This window comes from Uloborus diversus, chromosome 4 (assembly GCF_026930045.1).
Source record: "Uloborus diversus isolate 005 chromosome 4, Udiv.v.3.1, whole genome shotgun sequence".
NCBI classification, from domain to species: Eukaryota; Metazoa; Arthropoda; class Arachnida; order Araneae; family Uloboridae; genus Uloborus; species Uloborus diversus.
In genome coordinates, this window is record NC_072734.1 from 179,609,096 (window position 1) to 179,629,078 (window position 19,983).

A 19,983-nucleotide genomic window follows, 5' to 3' on the forward strand; every position below is an offset into this window, starting at 1 on the left:
ACTCCACTCTCTGTATGATCGGTTTTCTGATAAGATGTCCAATATCTTGGTTAGTAAAAATGTCATTCCTTCATGAAGCAAAAAATAGCCTAAACATTTTAAAATAAAGCATTGAAAATGATATTTTATCTGTTTTGTTTTTCATTATTTTAACTTATATTAATAAAATGCAGACAAAAATGTTAGTTTTAATGAAAATAATTTCACTGTAATCAACTTTTCATGAGAAATTTTATTCCTTCACATATGGAATTGCCAAAACTCACATTCTGCGACTATTTGTCCAGACCTGTAAAAGTGCCAACTAGGTTTTTTCTTTACTTGTCTTTCCTAGGCATTTCAAGAAGCTGTTACCAAAGCTGTTGGTAAAGAGCCTCCTGAACCATATGCTCCATATCATGTTAATAACTATCTTGGAATTCCAGTGCACATAATCTTGACAGATAGAATATTTCAGGTGAGATGGTTTCAAGTACATAACTTTTTTGAGAACCCCGATTCCTAAAATGCTCATATCTTAAGCGTCAGTATGTAATTCATGTTAAAAAAAAATGATTCTTTTACATAACATAACCACAAAAGAACATTAACTTAGTTTTGAACAAGCTTTGAAACAAAATTTTAGAACTGAGAAATAAAAATGTACTTAATAACATAAAAATCTCTAAAAAAACAAAACAACTACAGTAAACTTGCAATTATGCACAGAATAGGGTGGCACGGTAATTGCGGATAAGCGAAAACCACAGATAATCTGAATAAGAAGTTAAAAGCGATACTAGTGTTTGCAATAGTTGTAAAATATGAATAACACTCGCACATGCATTTAAATCATATCTGGAAAGGATAACTTTGAATGTAAAAAATAAAACACAAAAAATAACACAATCATAAGTTTTAAAAAAAATTCAATGAGTATAATATTGGTACATACCATTATAAAAAAAAAATTGTGAAAAGAGCTGCGGATAATCCAACCTCTGATAATCGGGAGTTTTCTATATCTCATTTTCAGATTGCCCTCTGAAAAAAAAATAATAAAATGTCCCATGATAAAGTATGCATCTGATGTTGGGAAGCAATAGTAAGGCAAATTTCATTTTTTAATAATAAGAAATAACTATTAAAATCTTGAAAAATATTAATGTCATCCAAGTAGCAGAAACAGCATTATGCATTGAGGGGCATTGCAGATTATTGCGAAAGTTTGCAGGCTATTTTTTAATTGAGGGAGAAAAAAACAATAAAATTTGAAAAGAAAGTTTCTAATTTTAGCCAACGAAGATTAGTATATTTTGTGAGAGGGAATCCATATATAGCATATGCTTGTATTAACATCTTATTTTTAAGCCTTGGTACTGATTTAAATTTCGAGATTGATTTAATGTTAATTTATCTCATGTACTATATTTTTCATTTTTAAGTGCTGTGTAGTCTACTGGAAAAAATTCTGCTACCAGGAATGTCGTATTTCATGTACATTAATTATTGTGAAATTATTTGCAGATATTAAATGAAGAAAATAACTATAACTGTGTTAAACTGGAATCTGGTTGCCCTGCTTTAAACTTGTCTTTCGCCACCAACAAAATGGATCCCTCAAGTAGACTTTCCATTTTAAAGAAACAGGATGCAAAAGAGGAAACATATTTCAACATAATGGTTTGTTTGATTTAAATATTTTCCTCCGTCTATTTATATATTATGCTGTATGACTAATTCAACAAATAATGTATACATTTATAAAAAGTATTAATTAGCTTAAGTATTTAATTTAAAGCAGTAAACACTTAAAAATGATTGCAACTGGAATATGTTTCGTACCTGTACTTTGATTTTTTGGTTATTGTGAGATTCAATACTTATAAATTTATATTTTCAAAACATCTAGAAGAAGATTTCAAGCCATGCTTCACACTTATTGCTTATTTTCATATTTTAATCTCTTCCCCCCCCCCCTCCTTCCTCCTGCCCTCATCTTACTTTGTATGCAACTTTTCTTATATGCAACTATTAAATGTAAGAAGAGTTACACATACAAAAGTGACGTCCAGCAACAGGCTTTCTGCCCAACTTGCCTGATTCTAGTCAATTTATCAATCTCTGATAAAGATCAAGAACCCTCGTAAAACCATTTACCCCATTGCAGCTACTTCTGGTAAACTATTCTAAAAGCCTACATCCTTATTGAAGTAGAAATATTTCCTGATTTCAGGATTAGCTTAGGGTTTGAAAGGTTTGGACGATAAACCTGGGTTTTGCTTGCCCCCCCCCCCTCCCCCTTTTTTGCCATCTATACAGAAATTTACCTTTCAACATCCTTCATTTTAATAAATTTAAGTAACTGGTTCTTGTTCTCTTACTCTCCTTTCCTGAAGATTGTACATATTCAACGTTTTTAGCCTACAATTATAATAAAAATCTAAGTCTTGTTATTTTCCTGCTAGCCATCCTTTGAACCATTTCCAATAGGTTACAATCCTTCTTAAGAAAAGAAAACTAAAACTGAACAGCATACTTCAGATGATGTATTACCAAACTCTTGTATAAAGATGGAACTTCCATAGAACATCTTATATCCCTTCTTACTCTTATCAACTGAATTGTTTTGTAGGTTAACGCTCTTTTTAATTGCTGTATTACTTACCATTACTCATTATTGCAATATTATTCTTCTGTAAGAACTTCTGAAATATATATATTCTTTTATTAGTCAAAAACCAACTTGCTAAAAAGAATATTTATTAGAAAATTTCATGCCCAGTAATTTTTTTTTAAAGTTTTTTTTTTTTTTTTTTTTGTAAATGGTGAACATTCTTGTGCTACTCAATTCATACAAGAGCAACTTAATTCACCTGCTTTGAAATTAAAACCGTTTTAGATTCTACTACACATGATATATATATATATATATATATATATATATATAAATTGGCTTAAAATTGCTTGTAGCAATGTCATAAAGTGATTTCATTATAACTTGCATAATGCAAATTGCAAAGTGACATTGGAGCCATTGTTGCAATGGCTATCTTGAGTTCCTTAGTTTGCCCTAAAATATTTTATTTTACCTTTGAAAGAAATTTTGCAACATCTTTCTGAATGTGATTAATTTTACTTGATTGCTGTGTTTGCTAACATTTCAAACATTTTCATTAAACATGCTAAATTTTATGGAATTGAGAGGGTATTTTACTCTGGATGGTTTCAAGCTTTTACCGTCACTTGTCTTCACTCTGGAAGAAAACAGTTGCACACTGTATTCCTTAACAGTTTTCTACCTAATTGCTCTAAATATAGTCAAACATAAAATAAGCTAGAAATCACTTTTTGCATATTATACAGAAATTCTTTTATTTTGTTTTACTTAATTTTTATGCATTCTAATACCTAACATATTTGTTTGCAGATTACTCAAGAGGACATGGTTGTAGAGAGAAAGATATCAGTTGCATGCACAGACAAACGTTTCTATCAACTGCCTCGAACTACTTATCCAGGAAATAAATGGGGTTTTGTTATTTCAATCCTTTCTATGGATGGGTCTAAGTTTATAACATTTCATTCCATTCTCAAGGTAACCAAAAATGTTTGATGATTTATAATTCTTTATTAAAAAAATAATGATTTTATGTCTCGATTTTTTTTCATCATATGAGGCAGTGAGAAGCAAAAAGATGTAAGTGGCAAAATTAAAAATTTGGAGATAATCAGTACAAATAGTAGGGGAACTTTTTTCTGTCTTTGGGCAAGAGATAGTACTAGTAGCCCTGGTAGGTGCTGCTGTATAGCATGATTTAGGAAAAAAAATCAATGAAAGTCTACCTAGGACATAATCCTTAAACGCGTTTTATTCCAAACTTGGAATTGTCTACTTACATCCCTTTGCTTCTCACTACCTCAAATATAAGTATCTTTTATGCTTTATAAAAGAGACAAGGAATCTTACGCTAAAAGCTTGACTGCTTGGGGCAGTACTTTACATTTTGATTCATGGAGCAAAAATCTACCTCAATGAAAGCATATCTTGAATAGCATACTAAACTTTCAAACTAATGTATTTCTTCTGATAATTTGCTTCTCACAGTTTGTTTTGGTAAGTAATCTGAAATAATCTATTAACATCCAGGATTTTTTCTTTGAATACCAATTAATACTGTTCAAAGTTATGTCACAAATGCAGTGTAAGTAAATTGATTATAGGGAGGGCATCATACATGAATGCATTGATGAACTTTCACTGGATTTGCAGATCATAAGTGGCCGTCTTCATTGCAATTGATTAAAGCTTTATCCTCAACATTGTATTGAGATGTCTTTGTGAGAAAGATCAACAATGGCTTTAAGAAGAAAAAGATTGAGGGAGAGAAAATGTGGCAGAAAAGTTAATGCACATTTCTGTTTTGAAAATATGAAGTGAAACAGTTTAATAACATGACATTAATGATAACGAAATCAAGGAACTAATCACGGCAGTTTTTAAAAACACCATAAAATGGAAAGAAAATCACTCTACAACAGACAATTTTTTCTAGAGCTGTATTTTTTTGATGAAATTGTATGGAAATCCCACAGTATTTAAATGTATTCTGGTTTTAATACTGCTAACTTTTTTTACTATTGTATTTTTTTGTTTCTAAAACTACACTTATATTTTTCTTTTACAGATACAAAATTGTTTTTCTGTTCCTATTGATATATATTTTATGAAGCAATCCCTGAATGAAGTTGAATGGTGTGCTTGTGCTGAATCAAATAAAGTTGAATACCTACCTCTTCATGCTGTTTATAGTTCTACCAGTGAGCTTTTCTTCAAACCGAAGCATTTAGATCCCTCGTAAGAATTCAATTTTTCTATTTACTCCCAATGCAATCTCTTTATACTTTCTTTTTTGCTTAAAATAGTTATATAGAAAAGACCAATATTACTATTCCAACTTTCTTTACAAAAATTATTTTTCAAAAGGTAATTTTCTGGATTCCAATTGCTTTATCAGAACAGTAAAACTTAAATCTTTATTTGGTAATGGCTTTAAAGTGCTTCCTTGGTTCTTGGTAGTAACTTAAACATCCAAACACCTTGTGCATTATAATGAACAGGCCAAGAACACAGGGGGCCTGTATGGGTTGCTAGTAAATCACTTTAATTGAGACCTGTTCTACACATATATAATTAGAGGAAGTATTATTTCAATTGAGTAACATATATTAAAAAAACTAAGAGATGTAATCCTCTCAATTGTGTCTTGGCACACTTTTAAGGACCACACCATTTTGTGGGTTTACAAGAAAGGCTTTTTTTTTTTTTTAAATGAATACAGTATTTATTCTGGGAATTAAGTTAAACTTGGTAATGTGAAAAATCCTTAGGGAAATGCCTAGTACCCAGCTATTTAAATAGCAGTAGTAAGAAAGATGGAAAGATACTTAGTGTTCAAAACCAAGACTTCCATTAGCTGGAGTGCACATTCAGAATGAGCAATCACTAACTGACGACCCTTAGGAATTTTATCCTGTGTGGAGAAACTTATTTTTTAATTGTCATCAACATATGACTTCTTCGCCACTAGCTGGGGACATCAGTCACCATAACAGTAATAGAAGTGGAGAAGCCAAAGACTTTTTAGCAATGGATGATGGAGCGATTAGAAAAATACACCAAACTTGCCAGCCTATACAGACTTGGTTATCAGACTCTTATATGGTATAGAGCCAACTGAAATGTGCATCAAAGATACTGAAAACTCATTTTTCATGAGTAGCAACAGTTTTTGATATAATTCGTAATTGATTTATTCCTTATCTGGAAGCATCATAACACAAAAACTTTTTGTCTTCTCGTTATGCTCATTCTGACATGAATATCAGAATGCCACTTCAAAATATGATCAACCCCCCCCCCCCCCCACACACACACTTTCATTTTAGAGCCCCCTTGCCACATCTTGGCGCAGGCTCCTTTCTATTTTTGTCAAGTTTGGAAATGTATATTGAAAATAAGTTTTAATCTAGCTTTTCTCATCCCAGGCCCTTTCTCCGTCCGGGCCCCCTTGCTGTGTACCCCCTAATATTCCCAATGTGGAGGCCATGGACATGGAGAAACCTTTTTAAAACAAATAAGTGAGTACATTAATAAGAATATTTTTAATGTTAGGCGGGGGAGAATCTATAATCGATAAAAAGTACTCGTATTGACATCATCAATGTCCTTGCCAATATTTGAGCTCAAGTCTGCAATATAAAAGCCTTTGACTCGATTGATTGCTTCTCAAAATAGCATTTTCATCTGTACTTTGTAGTAGGAACCCTAATAAAAGTACATCAGAATTTTGTTTTTGTATTGTACTTTGTTGCAGTCATGTGTTAAGTTTTTTCCCCCCTCATTTTTTTATGCTTTCCTTTTGCTCTGCCTCCTATCAAGTTATAATTTTTGAGACTTATTTAACATTTTTGATTTTATATGATCATATATGATGGATGTATCAGTGCAGCTTAATACTAATGTAAAAACTTGAGAATGCATGTAACAAAACCCTCAAGCATATAACTGCTGTTTTAATGTTTTTGAAAATCTAAATAAAACCTAAAATATGCCAAAACTTTGAAATACGAAGTAATTTTGACATGTGAGAACAAATGAATAACCTGAAAAGCCCTTGAATGCGAACCATACTGATTTGCTTTTGAATGCACTTAGTGTTTGTTTTTGTATAATTTAAATACTTCCATATTTGTTTTTATTGACATTGAAATTACTGATTTGTATCGATATTGTGCCAAATGTGAAGCAAAATCTCTTTTATAATAATTTTGCTCTTCTTTATAATAATTTTGATGTAGATTAATAATCTGTTTTTTTTTTTCATCTGCTTTAAAAAGATGTTGAAAAGTTTTCATTCTTTTATGATGAAGTATTTTAGTTCACCTAACTAAGATATACTTGTTGGAAGTAAATGTGCTTTCTTCACATTGGTTTGAAAGCATGAACTGTGCCTATTCCTTATTGGAAGAGGCTTGTGCAGCTTTCTGCGTAGTTCTCAAAAACTTTTCTTTAATCCACGATCAAGCATTGAAGAAAGCTTATTGCTATCTGTAATCTTTAACTGGATACTGAAAATCTGCCCTATTCTATTTAAAGAGATACAGTCTAGTATACAGGGCTTCACTACTTTTCTAAATGTCTTGCTGTATATGTGTCCTCATGTTTCGTTTTAAATTTGTTTATGTTCAACTGGCTAAATCTCTGCTTCACACAACCCTTCAACATTCCTTTTTTTTTTTTTTTTTTTTTGCTAAACTAATTTACTGTATGTGCTATTTTTTCTTTTCATTCTTTTGTTATTGTTATCTTTATAGATATACACTCTCTTTGCCTTCTTTTGTATGGAAAGATTTGACAGATGATCCTTACACGCAAAAAACTGTCTTTTGTAAAGATAAGAGCTCTTCTGCAAAATCATTCTACATTAGTGTAAGTATGGTTTAAAAATCTTTGTTTTATACAGTTCTAGGTGATTAGACAGTATTTTTGCATTAAAAATGATTATGTAGGTTTCAGGTGAACCAGAACGTATTTATTATGAAGAGACGAACCGAAAAACTATGTCTAGCTCTATTTATACCTTGAACTTAAGTCCTACAGCTGTTCTCAGAAACTTGCTCCTATATCCTATCAACTATTCCATGCAGGTATGCTATTAATTACTTATGCTTTTAAAATAATTTCTGAAATTTTAACACAAGTAGTTTTTATCCTTAGAAAAAATAAAGTTCTTAGAATGATTAATTTTTATTAGTAAATTATGTTATGTTTGTTTTTGAATTTATTTAGGGTGTAGATAAGGAATATTGTTTAAAAGAAGGAGAAAGTCAAGATTTGTGGGCAGTAGATTTGGATAAAACAGGTTTAGAGATCAGAGTAAGTATCACAAAATATTTCTGCTTGTTTTCATTGAACATAGCTTTCACTTAATTTATTTTGTACAAATATTGACTTAAAACATATTAAAGTTTCTTTCTTTTTTTTTTTTTAACATTTATTCAGCACTCACATTTTTCACAAATTTCTTTCTTTAAATATTTTCTCTTCTATTTATTTACTTTTTTTAAAAAATTTTATTAATAATATTTTGTATTTTTGTTATACATTTCAAAATAAAAATACTTTAAATGTAATAAAAATCGTTTGTTTTTTTGAATAATAATAATGAGTCATAAAAATTATTTCGTGAATAGAAATGGTCAAACTAGTCTTAATAAAAATACCAAATTTTATTAAAAAAAGTATGTTGACGAAATTATGCAGCAAAGAGATTATTTCAAGACACGCTGCATCCCCCCCTGTCAAAATAGCTAAGTTCTCTTCTCTTATATATAAATATGCATTTAAAAATCAGTGTTTTGTTTTGTAAAAACTTATTTTATTTTTACTACGTTACAAAAATTATTTTCCTTGAATAGCCTTGATTTTTTTTTTTTTTTTTCATAAAACGAAAGATACAAGGATGTAAAACTTAGGTTTCTCCAAAGATAATAAGGGAACCCACTTTTTATAAAACAGAGAGATATATTAAATCTGTTTCTTATTATTGCCTCATATTAAAATACATATTTATATTCATACAAACTTTTGTGAAATTCTTAGTATTTTTATTATCAATGGTACTTTCAATTTCAGTTAAGGAATTATTTGGACCGGGATTGGACTTGTTACCAAGTTTTAAAAAAGGAAATGGAAGAACTCAGTGTATGGATTTTTGAATCATCCACAAGTGATAGGACGCTACACCTGGTAAGAAAATGTTTTTAATGGACTGGAGAATCCTGTTACTGTATATTTCTGGGAACTATAAAACACTTAATTTGAAACTTTTGTTGAGCAATTTATAATGGGGGTTGTCAAATTAAAATTTTCCTGTAGTATTTCTATTACAGCTTATTATTGTAACTTATTCTTGCCATATAATCCCAGTCAAAATCACTGAAGACTTCTTACCATAAAATACATTTTTCTTGCTTCATTATATAGTGCAAACTCGTTTATCAGGACTAACTACAACCAAAAATAATTGAGACAGTTGAAAATCGAAATAATCTAGGTAGCATGAGTAATAAACAAAAAGAAACCTTAATCAAGCAGGTTTACTATTTGTTAGGTTAAAAAAACATGTTTTGTAACAAAATTATATATAATTGTTTAGAACACATTAAAAACTCTTTTCACATTTGAAAAAAAAAAAAAAAACAAAAAAAACACTGTTTCCATTGTTTGTTTAAAATATGTATAGCATTTGAATGAAACATGGACATGCAAATTCTTTTTCATAATTTGCTCAAAATGAAAAGCTCATGTTTAGTAATTTTGTTACGTTCATGCTATTTTAAAATCTTGTATGTGAACAAAAAATGTTTTAAAGGCTATAAATTTGATCCAGATTTTCTGGAGATTCGGATCAATAAAGGTCTAATGTATGCATGACAGAAATATGCATATACAGTCAGACCTTAATGTAAGGTCACCAGTTGCGTAGCTAGGGAGGGGCGGTCCGCCCCGGGCGGCACTTTTTGGGGGCGGCAGTTTCACACTTTTGATGAGAAAAATTTAACGCGTTTTCCCACTAAGGAAATCAGGCTTTTGATCTATTACTGGAGGCAAAGAGAAAGAAAAAGGTCTTTGAATTTTAAGGTTTTAGTATGACTATGAAAATAAAATTACTCTAATACAAAACATGAGCTCTTCTTGAGCACTATTGTTTGTTTTTCGCTTTCTTCGTCTGAAGCTACCTACTGAGGGAGGTGGTAGTGTAAAGTCAAGGGACAGTGTCTTTTTTTTTTTTCTTTTTGCTGTTAAGGTTAACTATTTCGGAGGAAACAATAAATTTCATAACCTTTCGTTATATGATGAAGCTACCACTTGATTTTAAGTAATATCCGAGGTAACCGACGTATTTAAAAAAACTAAGAAACGCTTCTCTTAAAGGAAAGGGACAACAAGAGTAAAAGGAGAGAGGTCTCAAATGGTGGGCGATTTCTTGCTAATTTTCCGGATGTCATTATCTGTTTCAACAATTGCTTTGATTGTTCATTGACTACAAAATTTTCACGAAGGTATAATGAATTTGAAGTTCATTTTATAAAAAAATATTGACAACTCGAATAATAATTGCTTGTACTTACTGCATTATATCAACTAATTTCTTTATGCAATGAGTTTCATATTTAGTCATTCATTTTAAGGAAAGGTTTTCAATTAGTAAAATAATCTCTAGGCAAAGTATTTCGACCTCTATTAGTAAGAAAGAATCAATTTGGTCTCGAAACATTTCCAAGGGATAACGCCAAACCCATCACTTTACATCTCACCTTTTAGCCTACTATTGATTATTGAGTTTTTATTACTTCAATACCAACAAATTCCTGAGGGCGGTCAAGCCTTGACCCTTCCTATATAATGATTAAAGATAGTCTAAAGTGTGTATATAGGACATCAACTTCAAACTTTAAGATCCCCATCTTATCCAATGTCTCCAAAAAAAAAATGCCTCAAATTGGGTTTTTGAAACTTAAACTTCAGAAAAATTCTAAGGTAGACCCCAGATGTGCACGAAATCACCTAACGTCATCACAATTGGCTCGAAATTTCGTTCTAAGAATTTTCTGAGGGAAGACTGCAAATCTTTTTTTTCTCAGTAATGAAGAGCTTAAATGAGCAACACCTTCGAAAAAGATTTTGGGTGGAAAAACACCCTCCGAGCTCATTCTCATAACGTTGTCCGTCAAACAGCGGCTGAAGTCGCGTTTTTAGGACGTCATTTTCAAAAAGTTTCAAGGGGAAACGGAAGAACCATCTGACTTCCCAACATTTTTGGAAACTTATGCCGTCAAAGATAGCCTGAAATTGCGTTTTTGAAAATTCGGTATCGGAAAATTTCCACAGAGCTCCTGAATAGACTAAAACTGATTTCAAGTTTGAAAATATTTCCGGAGAAAAATCCAGTCTTTGTTGGAGTTAGGGGAGACCCTTACACCACTAGATACAGCCTACATATACATGTTTTTCAATTTTGTTAAAAAGCTTTCCGGACAGCGCCCCCATACCTTCTCCAATATCTTCACGTATATATAGATAGCCTAAAATTGCTTTTTTAACACTTCAGTTTCATAAAATTTCCTTGAGAAGTCCCGACCCCCTAACGTCATCAAAGAGTGCCTAAAACTAATTTTAATTTTGAAAAAAAAAATGGAGGGAGCTTCAAGCATCTTTTTTCTAAGCGTTGCTGAAAATTGCTTAAAATTCCTAATTTTGACTTAACTTTTGGAATGTTTCGTTGGAGCTCTGAATTACTTTATTTTTCTTTTGCAAGAAAAATAAGAAGGGAAAAAAGTTTCCCTTTCTTGTTTATCAAAATTTTACTAAAATACTTTTGACTCTTTAATGTGTCAACTATTTCCCATCAAAAAGGGTGGCAAATCGAGGAACGGCCCCGGGCGGCAGAAAGTGTAGCTATGCCACTGGAGGTCACTCGCTTATAAGGTCACCCAGCATATAAAATCCCTCCTCTTAAGTCCTGGCTCATTGAATAGGAATTCTATGTTATGTCTTATTGGATATATGGTCGGGTCATAATGTATTCATCGCTTATAAGGTCACTTCTGTCTGATTTCTTTAAATGATTTCAGTGCTTTATAGATTCACTTCCAAAAACTTTCCGCAATATAGGATCTATAAAAAACGAAAAGTCGTATTCCTATTAACGTAGCATGTTGGGCACCAAATGCAGTAGAAAGTATTACTAGTGACCCTAAAATATGAAGCAATAATGAGGGCACTCAGCGTGTACATATCACACTTTTTTACCAGTCATGAGAAGCCTAAGACATTTTCAGAAACCAATTAAAAACCGTTGTGCTTCAACTGAGGAAAAAAACTATCTGTCCTATATTTATGAAAATTTTAAGTTAGGTAAGTTGCTTATCAGTTCTCTGCTTGGGCATATTTGTATGCAGTTTTACCTTAAATGAAAGATCTAAAAATTCATTTCAAAAATTATTATTGCTTCCAAAAATTTTAATTGATTCAAATCCATTAAACTATTTTAACATAATTATTGATGTTTTTACCGTATTAAATTTTAAAAAGAATTAATGCATGTACTTGTTTATTCATTAATAAATGTACATGAATCGGTTATAAGATCATCCCGCTTACAAAGTCAGTTTCATGATGTCTCGAGGGGTGACCTTATATCGAGGTCCCACTATTTATTAATGTCTAGACACACACACACTTTTATATACTGCCGCGGGATGGTAAAGGGCAAAATAAAAGTTTTTGAGAAATTTGAAGAAATGCATTTTGGATTCCATACACGCAATAGAGAAATATTGGAATTTGAAGGGGTCTTTTGTGCTTTATTTTCAGTGGAAATCCAACAAGCAAGCTTATGCAGTAAAGCTAAAGTACAGTAAAAATGCAAAAAAAAAAAAAAAAATTCTGCCTTTTTTTCTTTCCACTGCAGTATATGCATCTGTGTGTGTGTGTATGTATGTATTTTATTTTTTGTTTTCTTTTTTGACAATTATGTTGTACATCTTTACCCAGTGATCAAGTCATACCTAGGAATATTTTGTGTGAGTGTGCATGAACTAGTTTAGCTTTCTTTATTTTGTTTTTAATTTTTTAATTTAATTTATTTATTTTTTCTTTGAAGAGAAAACAATGAAAATTAAAGCCTGAAATGATATAGTGGATTTCGATTAAATCTTTAGAGTTAAAATTTGCTAGACTTGTAAAGAAATGTATATATATTTCCCATTAATACATTTTTAGACTATTCCTCCAATAAATCATTTCGAATGAGTATAATTATTCACATATGTGATTAGAGGGTAATTGTTTTTCTTAAAGATTGTTACACATTTCAGGAATTAGGAATGCACATTCAAAAGTCAAAAGGCTCTCTCATAATGCAGCTTTATTCCCCGTTTTGTATGATTAATAAGACTGGTCTGATGCTAACTTACAGAGTGAGTACATTAATTGTATATATTTCTATAGTTAAGATATTGATAGTTTTTCATTGGTTTTAAAAGTCTGAATGTTCAACATAATATATTTGATAATTGAGTAACTTTTGAACTAAGCCAGAGTTTATTAACGTCTGGAAGTTTTGAATTTCTTTGAACAAATTTTTGTTTTGAAAAATTTAGAGGAAAGGGCGAGGAGCAATACAACACTTAGGAGAATTTGTTATTGATTTATGTTGAATGGTCCTAATTTCTTTTTAAATGCATGTTTAAATTTATTTATGTCACGTGTAAATCACTGGCAGTCATTGCTCATGATTTAGTTACTAATATATAAGCAACAAAACTGAAAGAGAATGTCCTTACAGTTTTATTTATTTCTTTATTTATTTATCATCATTAACTTGAAATGATACCTGAATAATATGAAATTGTTGAAAATTAGGTGCATTTATTGGTTTTTCAAAACGTGCGGAAACTGTTCAACCTGTTATGTAGCAACTTAGTGCGTCAAAAAAGAAATTGATGATTGAAACAATTAACCACTTAACTTCAGTGTATGTATATTATTTTTGATAAACTAAAATTGAATTTGGTACTAGCAATAATCGTACCTAATATAATAAATAATAATGACACTGAGGAATCATTTACTATTGTTGAATTTTTATGGCTACAGTCAAACTTTCATGCAATGAGTCTCTTTATAACAATAATCCTTATTTAATGAGAATAAATCAAATGAACTAATTAACCATTTCTTAAATTGTATAATAGATTTGTGACTCCTAAAATTTGCATTGACTTCCAGCTCAGCTTACCTTTTCTCAAAAAAGTTCTTTATCTGTCTAAAGTCATAAATCCCATGAACGAGTGGACCCTCTTTTTTAATTGATGTAGCAGAGAAGCATTTGAAAATTATAAATTTTTTGATGCCAAAATCTGTGATATTCTTCTGAGGATATTTTAGTTGAAATTCAAGCTAATGCGGGTCAGAAAGAACTAATGAAAGCTACAATGATAAGTGTGACGAATTTGAAACTGAACAACTTTCAACACAGTGGTTTTGACTGCAGAAACTTTTTTTCAAAGCCTGGAGTGCAAAAGACAATAATTTTGCAGTTCATGGGTATTCCTGAAGAAAAATAGTGCAAGAAGGAGACAATAAAAGTTTAAAGTAAATTTCCCAAATTCTTTGGTACTGTGCAATAAAAAAAAATAATTTGTGTGAAATTTTATGATTTTTCCCATGACCTTGATTTTTATGAGAACTTTTTTCATAACTAGCAAATATTACAGTAACTTTATGCTCATTATAAGCAAGTTCAAGTGTAGTAAAAAGCTGTTTGGCAGATCTGTGTTGCTGACAGTCAATGAATGCCACGCTTTCGAGATAGATATCTTCGAATAAATATCCTCATTTTAGAAACCAAATCAACGTTGATTTGCCACAAAAATAAGTTAGCACATTTTGCAAAAATCTGATTGCAATTGAGAGGTGAGGTGCACACGGATCCTACATGAAGAATTTGAGTTTTCTGTAACTAGCCATTTTTAGTTATATGAGTTATATATGCATCCACTTAAATACTTTTGCACAGAGGCCATGAGAAACCATGTCCAAATGAACTCGAGGGGGGGGGGGGAGATATAGTCAAGATGTATTTTCAGGTTCACTCATGTGCTGTTTATTTGTACAAAATTGTAAAAAATATAGTCAAGATTTTTGCAGGGGTGATGAACATGATAATTTAGGTTGAAATTAGAGTGAAAAATGTTTCTTGAACATAATAGTATTTTCTTTACTTTTAGATTTCAATTAGCATGGGAAATTTTTCGAAACAGAATATTTCCTTTATTTAAGGAGTAAAGGGGATTTTTTTCCAAAGATATCTCTAGTGGTGTATTGTAAAATTTCCTTTTCTTTTTTTTTTTTTTTGAGTAAGATGTTTTGCCTCATTTTGCAGTTATAACATTTTCCTTTGATTCTTACACATTGTGGTGGCGACAGAAATAGCAGAAATCAGCTGCACCTGATGTAGATTCTCCTGATGTAGACTTTCTTATTTAAGAGAATTGAAAAAAATTAAAACTTTTAGTTGAAAATAAAGCTTTTGAGGACGTAAATTTGCTGGAAGATCCATCATATTTAATTTGGAAAAATACAATTCAGACAAAAAAAGTAAAAGAGAGAGAGACCATATACCAAGTAGCTGGATATTTTTTTTATGCATTAAGTCATTCATCTCGCTTTTTATCATGCTTCAACTATAACGCTGCTCATCCACACTTTAATTGCGGCACAAAAAGACTGGAAGCCATATATCAGGGCACTAGGCCTGCCAAGGTGAGGCCTAAAATGCAGCCCCATTGAAAGATGGAAAATTTTTTTTAAATAAAAATAAAATATTACTAAAACCTACCAAAGTTCTCCTTTTCAGTTAGTAACATGTTATCCAGCATTTTACATGTCGTTTTGAGTATAGCATTTTATTTTTGTGAATTATTTGGTGCTTGTATATGATGATGTATGACAAATCTAATGCCAGTTTAGATGCTGAATAATTTTAGATTAATGCATTTTTTTTTTCTCAAAAGTAATTTTTAATGATTCTTGCTAGATTTAATTTATTCTGACCTAGATTTAATTCTGAGTTGAGAGAAAGAACCACTGCAAAAATAGTTTTATGGTTAAACATTTCATGCTGCTTTGCTTGCATTTAGATTTGGCAAACATTTTCTGAAGAATACAAAATGAACATGTGGATTTTTATTGAAAAGTACTTTGTTGAAACAACTTCATGGTTAAATCTCTTTGTGATTATTGGTTTTAGTTTATTTTTGTGAGATTCTTGTTTAGCATATAAATAATTCAGTGAAGCAAATGGGAATTATTTCCAGTTTAGATTGTGTATGATACCAGTATGATATTGATTTTTTTTTTTTTTTTTAAGCATAAAATAAGGATCTGAATATTTGCATTTTCTGGACAGATAATACTTACTTTTACATAATTAATAAATTTTTAATTTGCGTTAATGATGAAATTTACAATGTTTGTTGAATAGCGTTTTTGTTTTTGTACTATTTTGTTTAATTTTAGCATAATCTATTGCCAATCGATTTCTTTTTTTCAAACGGACAACTCATGTTATATTGCTTGCTTTCTATATGTGTTACCTTGTTTCTCTTTGCGCAGCGTTCAAAGAAGTTTGAGAAATTTGAGGGAAAGAATCGCAAGGTGACTTTCAAAATTTTAAAATTTGCATGAACTTTTGGAATTTTTTAAATATTTTCAGTGCTTACTTTAATTTTCCTTGTTTTTTGTTTGAGCTTGATTTTTAACCATATATTTTTTTTTCATGTGTGCTTAAATTTACAATTTTCTGTGAAGGTTTTGGAGTTTATACTAACTTTAAAGCGCATTTTACAAGTGTTTCAAATGTTTGTTTCAATTTTGCATATGTTTTGTTACAATTGTAATGCTCATTTCTTATGTTTGTGAGATAAATCCTCATTTGTGTATGAATTTGGCTTTTTTCTTGCATTGCTTTCAATATCTTATTAGACTTGTAAAATGTTAATTTACTTTCAATAGTATGTTAAATTTGTGCATATACAGCAACTTTGTTTTTAATGTTTTTTGCAACAAAAAAATAAAAATAATAATTAGTTGAAAAAAAAATTGAAATTTGAATCAAAAGTCGCATTTAATTTTTTTAATATGCTGGATGTATTTTCCATGTCTAGAACTTAATAAAAAATAAACTTCAGTTTTTTTTTTTTTTTTTGAGGAAATACATTAAAAGAAAATGCTTTTTGAAAACGTGAAACTATCTTTTTAAACATTAAGCTGTACCAGATTCTAATTTTTTTAAATCTGTATTTTTTAGTTTGAATCAGTTGCTTGCTTTAAGTATGAATATATCTAAAAAGAGTTCTTATAATTTAATTTAAGAAATTTTTGAAGCTGCATTCTATCCTCATAATTGCAATGACAAATGTTGAAATTTTCAAAAAAAAAAAAAATCATTTTTAGAGTGAAATTAAGATTTTTATGTCAAAATGTGAGTCAAGTGTTTGAAAGTTTTGAAAAAAAATAAGGACAACTTGATTTTCATAGTAGGACAGCATTTCAGAAAAACATGAGCACCGTGAACTTGCTCTGAAGAAATAGAGTAATTCAAGTTAAAAATAAAATTCGGAAAGGAAAATTGAACATGGTTCTTTTTTTCTGTTTTGTTCCAACATAAGTTATAGTTGATGACTTTAGTATTGCATTAACAAAACTTGTTGATGTTAATACAATACAATACTGTACTGTTATGCTCATCACATTATTTGCTACCTCTACAACATACTCTGATAACAAAACACTATTCACTATTGTCTGTTGAAAATCTTAAATTTTACTCCAAAATTCTTTTTTTTTCCAGATCTTATATTTTTTGGCAAATACAAAAATTTCACCTATCTAACAAACTACTGATAAGTAAGAAACTGGAAAAAATTATTTTGTGTGATGATACAAAAAAATTTCCTGGTTAGCATTTCTAAAAATGGAACATAAACTTAAAGGTAAAAATACTGTCAAAAGAAGCAATGAAAAATGTTGTGCCCATAACAGTAAAACTAAGTCTAAAACTTACCATCACAATGATGATATCTGATTCTTGTTAGTGAACGTTTGCTCATTCAACGTTGACTTAAATTTCGTTTACATTAACTTATAGTAGCAGTTAAGGTGATTTTTGTACCACACACATGTGATGTATGTCTATTTATTAAAAAAATTAAACTTTTCTGTAGTAACCTTCTATTATATATTTGCCTAAAATTTATTTAAAATTTTAATTAAATTTTGCTTAATATTAATCATAATTATATAGTTTTTCATTTCTTTTATTGTGTTCAACTTCAGTTTTATGTTATTACTTTAAAATTGTGCATTAAATGTGATTAATGTTGTGTAATTTTCTGCAAGCTTTCCGACTTGTCAGATAATGATGATTCTGGATCACGCTCGTCTTCTCAGTCCCTTGTTTCTGTGAGTTTGCTCATACTTTGGCAGTTTGTTCAAAAAGCAAACATTGAAGCTTTATATCGCTTTTTCGTTTTTGCAAATGCACTTTTAAATTTGCAGCTTATCATTATTTTTTTCTTTTATTGCAACAATTAGCTTTTTTTTTTTTGGTTAAACTAATAAGAGGATAACTTAAATCAGAAACGTAACGCAAAAAAATTATTTCTGCTGTGTGACTTCAGCAAGGACAGATACAAGGGAGGGGCAATGGTGGCGATCGCCCCTCCCTTGAGGGACTCTACACCAGTAATTTTTCAGAATTGAAACTCTATAACTAGTGTAGGCCGTTTTTGATGATGTTAAGGAAAGGAAAGGGAAACCTTTCAGAATTGAACTTTCAAAAAGAAAATTTCAGATGATCTTTGGAGATGTTAGGAGGAGGCGTTTAAAGGCCTAGTTATAAATGCGTTTAAAGGCCTAGAAATTTAAGTCTTAAAGATTTGATTTTAGACATCTCAAGTAACGTTAGGTGAAAGAATGGGTTTAGTGTCTTTCCCCCAATGATTTTTTTGAAGCTGGAGTTTTAAGCAACACAATTATAGACGACATTCCACAATGTTAGGGGGAGGGAGTTTCGAAGCATTCCCCGATAATATTTACAAAATTGAAGTTCTTAAACGGAATTTTAAAACAACTCTTTCAATTTCTCTCCTGGGATAAATCTCTATATTTTAATTGTTTTAGGTAAAAATGTTGGTCGTAGTTCACCCCCCCCCCCCCCAGCATGTGTAATCCGATACATAGTAAAAGTTAAGTTAAAAAATCAACCACCCCCTACTTGAAACATTTCTGGATCCACCCTTGGGTTTCAGAGTATATTTTTATGAAAGGAATCGTTCATTAAAACTCCCGAGCTTACAAATGTTTTGCATGTATAATGTCTTCTGATTGCTTCTCCTCCCTCCTCTCAGTTTGCATTTTCTTCTTAAATTTATTTAAGTGCTATCAAAACATGGTTTTGCACTTCATTGTTTTCACTCTGCTTTTGCATTGATTGTTGTTTTTGCGTCTTTGCAAATGATACAATTTCAATGAATTTCACAGCATTCAATGGGTGTTCAAATAACCTACATGCAGGGGTGCTCATCAGGAGAGCCATGGGGCTAACTGTGCCATTGCAATTCTTATGGGGTTGTTTGTAAGGGTATTTTTCTCTTTATGGCTGGGGTCTTCCTGGTATTGCAGGGGAGGGGTAAGGCATTGCTCTTGGGGGATATGGGCACCCCTGTTATATGCATATAATGTTTTTAGTGTTTGCACTCAATATTTCATCACTTAGTGTAATTTCATTGTTTCAATAATTCTTAAAGCCTTAATACATAAACATTTACATCATTCAAATGGTTTTACAATTCTCAAAATTATTTATTCTAAAATATACATAAACTATTATTCTACAGTAATACACGTTTTTAATTATTTCAATCATTTAAAGTTACTGATTTACCTATGATATTTTTCACTTTGCTCTATATTTTGTTCTTTACAGCTGTATTTGTTTCCATTATTTTTTTTTTTTTTTTTTACAAAAGTAAATGTTCTAGCTCTTAGTTCCTGTTTTGTTGAATTAAATGCAATTAATTTATATTTATTCAAAGCTGTTTTATTTTGCTCAATTCACGTTGTAAAGGTAAGCTACAAAAACATGCAGAAATTGGAATGCTTTAGCTTTCCTGTTCTCTCTCTTTATTGAAATTTGAATTGTTCATGTAATCTTTTTTTCTTTTTATTTTAAACTGAAAACACAAAGAGAATTAAAAGCATGAAGTTTTTCAACTACTCGATAAAATAAAACAAACTGTACTGTCGTGTGCAGGTAAATGGCAGTATCTGCAGAAATGAGTTTTTGAAATACTTGAAGAAATGTGTGGTGG

General features: G+C 30.5%; 1 protein-coding gene across 1 annotated transcript in view; it reads left to right on the forward strand.

Moving 5' to 3' along the window:
- Nucleotides 1-19,983, forward strand: part of LOC129221025 (intermembrane lipid transfer protein Vps13-like) — a 185,690-nt gene that overhangs the window by 102,041 nt on the left and 63,666 nt on the right. Inside the window, exons 44-52 of the mRNA XM_054855460.1 lie at nt 335-457; nt 1,507-1,662; nt 3,404-3,577; nt 4,668-4,837; nt 7,357-7,471; nt 7,552-7,689; nt 7,832-7,918; nt 8,678-8,791; nt 12,925-13,026. Coding sequence (XP_054711435.1) covers nt 335-457; nt 1,507-1,662; nt 3,404-3,577; nt 4,668-4,837; nt 7,357-7,471; nt 7,552-7,689; nt 7,832-7,918; nt 8,678-8,791; nt 12,925-13,026 — 1,179 coding nt within the window. The remainder of the gene's footprint in view (nt 1-334; nt 458-1,506; nt 1,663-3,403; nt 3,578-4,667; nt 4,838-7,356; nt 7,472-7,551; nt 7,690-7,831; nt 7,919-8,677; nt 8,792-12,924; nt 13,027-19,983) is intronic.